The 5,463-nt window shown below is 38.0% G+C and overlaps 1 protein-coding gene across 1 annotated transcript; it reads right to left on the reverse strand.

Moving 5' to 3' along the window:
* Positions 1-3: 3 nt before the first annotated feature.
* LOC134825688 (uncharacterized) lies at positions 4-3,650 on the reverse strand. The gene is made up of 6 exons (XM_063837894.1): positions 3,410-3,650; positions 3,204-3,263; positions 2,981-3,089; positions 1,692-2,425; positions 1,392-1,500; positions 4-1,237 (listed from the first exon to the last, which is right to left on the reverse strand). The coding sequence occupies exons 1-6, from the start codon at positions 3,612-3,614 to the stop codon at positions 481-483; spliced, it is 1,974 nt and encodes a 657-aa protein (XP_063693964.1). The 5' UTR covers positions 3,615-3,650; the 3' UTR covers positions 4-480.
* Positions 3,651-5,463: the final 1,813 nt, after the last annotated feature.

The following is a 5,463-nucleotide window of genomic DNA, read 5'->3' on the forward strand; positions in this document are numbered from 1 at the left end:
TAACAATGAAATCTAAAATTAGGAACGTGCATGTCTGAAATAGCTACAGTATAAAAACAACCAATTTATTAACATCTGATATAATATCTAAAAATGAACCAAACATGACATTTACTAAAAATTAAAAATTCTATTTGTCACATTTTAAAACTTTAAAAAACGATTATCATTACATTTGTCATTATTTGACACATTTATTCCTTTAATTAACTTGATTGTAAGCAACTTGAAAGTTACTACAAAGTAGATGACATGAAAATGACATGAAAATGAGCGAACAGCTTTTAATTACAATTTATGTTATTCTTAAATAGAAAAATATTGTGATATAGTTTGGAATAAATTAAATTCACCTTTTATTCGTGTTTTGTTTGAAAAGCTTACTAAGGCTCACAAAAAATGTGGTTAATTAGATTGAAAAATATATATCATAATCTCATATATATATCTAGGGTTTATGCCAGTACAACATGATATAACTTATTCAATATTGCCCTTTTCTGGTTGAATATAATACCCATCACCCAAAACCACAACCTCAGTAAGACACAGAGGTGCTTTGGTATCCAGCTTTATTTCCACCCTCCTGCCATGAACGATTCCTTCCATAGGGATATGATACCATCCAACGCTTCCCTTCTTGTACTCTATCGTGTGTATAAGTTGGGAGTCAAGGTATACTTTAGCTTTGTCTATTTTGTTAGCTTGTTCAAGTCGGCTCAGTATATTAATCTCAAATATTCTGTAGCTCTGAGTAAGATCAACATACCACCAAGCTAACGAGCCATCTACAGAGGGGTCTGTTTGAGTGGTATTACCATTAATAAATCTTGGATCTTCAATTCCATTGACAGCTCTGTTGGCTTCTCCGTTATCAGCTACCGATGATTGGTAACAAGATCTTCCCACAGCTATGTCTCGGAGAATAGTGCTTTTCTCACCAGTCCCAAAGACTTCAACTTGGGCCAAGGAGAGAGGTTTACCAGAAGTAAGTAAAACAGATACAGTTGAAGCACTGTAATCATCTGTAAGAAATTCGTAGACTTGCTTGCCTTTTTCATATTGGATTGTTCCTACGACTTTCCTTCCCAAAAGAATGGCAGCATTATTAATCCTATCAGCACACTCTACTCTATTGTATATCTTTACTGATCTTATTTTGTAAAAATCCTCAAGATCACAATGCCACCAAGCCCACGATTTATCTCTCCCAGGATCAGTATGAGTAACCCCTTTACTGAAAGAACATTGGGTCCACATTTGTACAAAATAATCACAGTAAGACTTAGTAAAAAAAGCTACAGAAGAGGCTATCCAAGTTTGAGAATGTGAATCAACTAAAAATATTGTACTAGATTATATAACAGAAGTAGTGACTACTTATTAAATACCTTTCATAAACACCATCTGTGCTACCATCAACAGCTCTGAGTGGATCACCACCCCATCCAGTTGAAGACTGTGTAACCCGAGTTTTTCTATGAGCCAAGTTCATCAAATCTGAAAGAAAAAATTGTGAAAAGAGATATTTTTGAGCTTGTTGCATTTGGACACAAAGGGAAACAAAATATGAGGCTTGAATTTATTATGGATTTTTAAATTAAAACGGAGCTTGTCCTCCCAATAATCAGAGAATGAGATCTTGCATTCAAATAACATAAATTATACTTGAATTTGGTATATATTTTCACCTGGTTCAGTGGTACGATCACTCATAACAACCACCTCACTCAGACTAAGTGGTTCTCCAGTATTCAACTTGATTTCTACTTTCTTGCCATACCTAACTCCTTTTACTGGTATGTGATACCACAACAATCCAGGTTTGTATTCGATTGTATGGATAAGATAAGAATCAATGAACACCTCTGCTTTGTTTATCCTCTTAGAACATTCCAGACGGTTCAATAAGTTGATTTCATGTATTCTAAACCGTTTATCCAACACCACATTCCACCATGCTGACTTCTCCTTCTTATTATCATTATGAGTTGTATGCCCAGAGATATACCTTGGATCTTCAATCCCATCAACAGCCCTGTTTGGATCACCACCATGCAAATGTGAAATTGAAGATTGGAAGCAAGGCTGTTTTTTAGCAACATTATACAGTGGATGAATTTGCATGCTGTTGCCCCAAACTTCCACTTGTGCCAATGAAAGAGGCTTTCCTGTCGTCAATATCACTGTTACACAGTTTGCAGGATAGTTGTCAGCAAAAAACTCATAGAGTTGTTGTCCTTGGTTATAACGAATAGTTCCAATTACTTTTTTCCCTAACAGAATTGAAGCACCATCTATTCTTTCAGAACATTCAACTCTATTGTAAATTCTTACGGAGTTGACCTTATACCAACCATCCAAATCACAACTCCACCATGCCCAACCCTCATCAACTTTCGGATCAGTATGTGTGACACCATTCCTGGTGAAATTATGACATCAAGTTTAGAAAACCTACAAACTTCAGAAGTTCAAATCTGTTCGATACCAATTCTATTTATTCAGCAGGTTTAAAAGTAAATGTGGTACAATAAAATACTATACAGCGGGATTTGGGAGAAAAGTAAAAGCTGCGTTAAATCTGTGTCAGCAGTAAATCAGGGTTTTGATTGTTAAAATTTATATGTTAATTCCTAATTTGGGGGAAGGGGGCCTTGGCAAATCAGAAATTGCTGTAAATTGGGATTGCAGTAAATGAGAATTGCGGTAAATAGGTGATTGCGGTAAATCGGGGGCGGTTAATCTGGGTTTGGATGTACTCGATACTGATTTCATCGAATCATAATATCTCAAAAAGGCTTGTAAAAATGTCCAAAGAGCTCAGGAGAACGAAGTAGAAATGCTCTTTGATAAACTAGCAGGTACTAATAGGTTTGCCCTAATAGTATAGTACAAATCAAGAAAGAAAACTACAAATTCAGTGGAATTTGACTGTTCCAGGTTGGTTAAGGTGACGAAGAAGATAAATTTAGCTTACTTTTTATAGGTCCCATCAGTATTACCATCAACTGCTCGCAAGCAGTCACCACCCCACCCTGTTGAAGACTGGGAGACCTTTGTCTTATGAAGTGTTAGATTTATGAATCCTGAAAAAGAAGTTTATTGTATAATCCTTCAAATTTCATGACACAACCATGCCACAAAATATCTGCATGATTTCGATTGTCTGTTTGAAGTACCATGATTTGTTCTTAATTTACCATTATGATTGCTCATTGAACAGGATGGGGATGTGTCTGGTGAGAACGGGTCTGATATATCTGAAATTGAAGGTTGTTTAGGGCAAAGTACAGCATATTATTGCTTGTTATTATCTTCTAGAAATAAGAGTTCTAGTAGTAAACTTAAATGAAGGAATGAATAGCAGCAAGCAAATGATAGTGGCTGTGATTTTAGTAAGACTCACTCATGTCGTTTAATTTGAACTTGAGGAAATTGATTTCTTGGTCCTTTGCCTCTATGTATTGTCTTGCACTTTGCAGTTCTGACCGAAGAAAGAAAATATATCTCGTTACCACATCAGGGGATAGGTGTCCAATTTCATGGCCCAAGACATTATCAGGGCACGAAGTTACTTCTTCCAAGGTAGAAAGGTAAGTTAATGTTGTCATAACAAAAACTAACTTTATGTAACTATTCCATGTAATCTTAGAAGAAAAACTTGTGAGTTAAAGTAAACATAGGAACATCAAAGATCCATTCGCAGATTTGAATGCATCACAACGTAAACATTATTGTAGGTGATTTAGGGGTCTGGCAAATAGTATTTCCGACCGTAAGCCGAATCTACAGTGGACAATGAAGATCAGGTAAACAGGAAACATAGGGACAAGAAGAAATGTCCATGTCAACGCTCTTTTAACGGTAAAGTTTACCTCATTGACTGTTCTAAGTGTCATCAAGAGTGGCATGTGGACTGCCTGTCTATGAAAGGTATAACGAGGTCAGCTATCAACTCCATGGTAGAATGGCTGTGCCCATACTGCTTCGTGGCACCAGTATCAACACTGAAGAAACAGAGAGACGAATTTTGTTACAGCTGCAGGAACACAAGGGCTTTGCAACAGGCCAACTCAGATTTTGAAGCATCTACAGCTGTTAAGAATCTTGAAACTGTCAGTGCACTTGTGGCATCAGCAAGCTCAGCAGGCTCAGCTCTTGAAAAATTTTTTTTTTTCGAACAGTTCTCTAGGAACCTTGACACTCTCTCCCAGTTCGACGTTCACCTTCAACACCTGCTTCTTAAAGAGAACTCCCTTAATGGCCTAAATAATGAAATAAAGCTCCATGACAAATCATTAGAATCAATAAATACCAACATTGCTGAACTACAGAGGGACCTTAAACTTTTAGCATCTAGACCTTCCCCTGAATCATCCCCATCTACAGACTCATCTGAGCAGTTTCTGAAGAGCATCTCAGAACAACTCATCGCACTTTCTGCAAATGAGCCCACTGTAGCTGCAGGCATTGCTGAACTAAAACAGTCTATAAGTTCTATACAGCCATTGCATAACCCTGGTCCTTGCATTCCTCCCAACCTACCTCCTGCACAGCATCCTCGTCCTCCAGCACCACCTGTCCTTTTGCAGCCACCTCATCATGAGCAGAAACCTGTGGAACTGTTCAAAAACGATTTTATAGATCAGAAGACTGCGGAAGAACTAGTTGACCTATTTGATTTGAGCAGCACAGACTTCAAAATTGAAAACGAACGCTCCTGCCTATCATATGGGGAACGGTACGATTATCCTGGATCTAAGTCGTCCAAGACACCAAAGGCAATACCACCACCCTTGAGAAAACTCATCGACAGAATCAACAGTGAGTTTTGTTCAGGTGACCAACCTCAGGTTAACAGCTGTTTGGTGAATCGGTTTGACGGCACAAGCAGCACCTTGCCTAGACACTCTGATAACGAGCCTTCTATCCACCCGGAATCAAGTATCTTTACAGTCTCTCTTGGTACTGCATGTCATGTTTCTTTCTCTGATGCTAGTACAGGTATTGATGAGCACAAGCAACTATGTGGCCCAGGATCATTATATGTAATGACTCGTCGTAGCCAAGCACTGTTCCACCATCGTATCGATGCAGGCGAGATAACTGGGCTGCGCTACAGTATAACATTGAGATCAGTCAGTTCCCTGAATAGAAACGCTACATGTATCATTGGGGACTCGAACACCACACTGAAATTCGGTTCTGATCCTGCCAAGTCATTCGGCAAATGGCTTCCTGGAAAACGATTCTTTGCCCCAACTGTCGATAGCATTGATCCTTATGTGTCCTGTGGCTATAGAAACTGTGTTATATTGTGTGGGGTTAATGACCTGAAACAAACAGATGTAAAAAGCCAAAACGATATTGATAAAATCTACAACCATCTAGTTTCAAAAATTGCCCAGATTCAATCTATTAATCCGGGTGTGCATGTATATGTTTGTCCAACAATTCCTT

The sequence above is a fragment of the Bolinopsis microptera genome, unplaced genomic scaffold, assembly GCF_026151205.1.
Source record: "Bolinopsis microptera isolate Bmic1 unplaced genomic scaffold, MBARI_Bmic_1.0 sca13, whole genome shotgun sequence".
Classification (NCBI taxonomy): domain Eukaryota; kingdom Metazoa; phylum Ctenophora; class Tentaculata; order Lobata; family Bolinopsidae; genus Bolinopsis; species Bolinopsis microptera.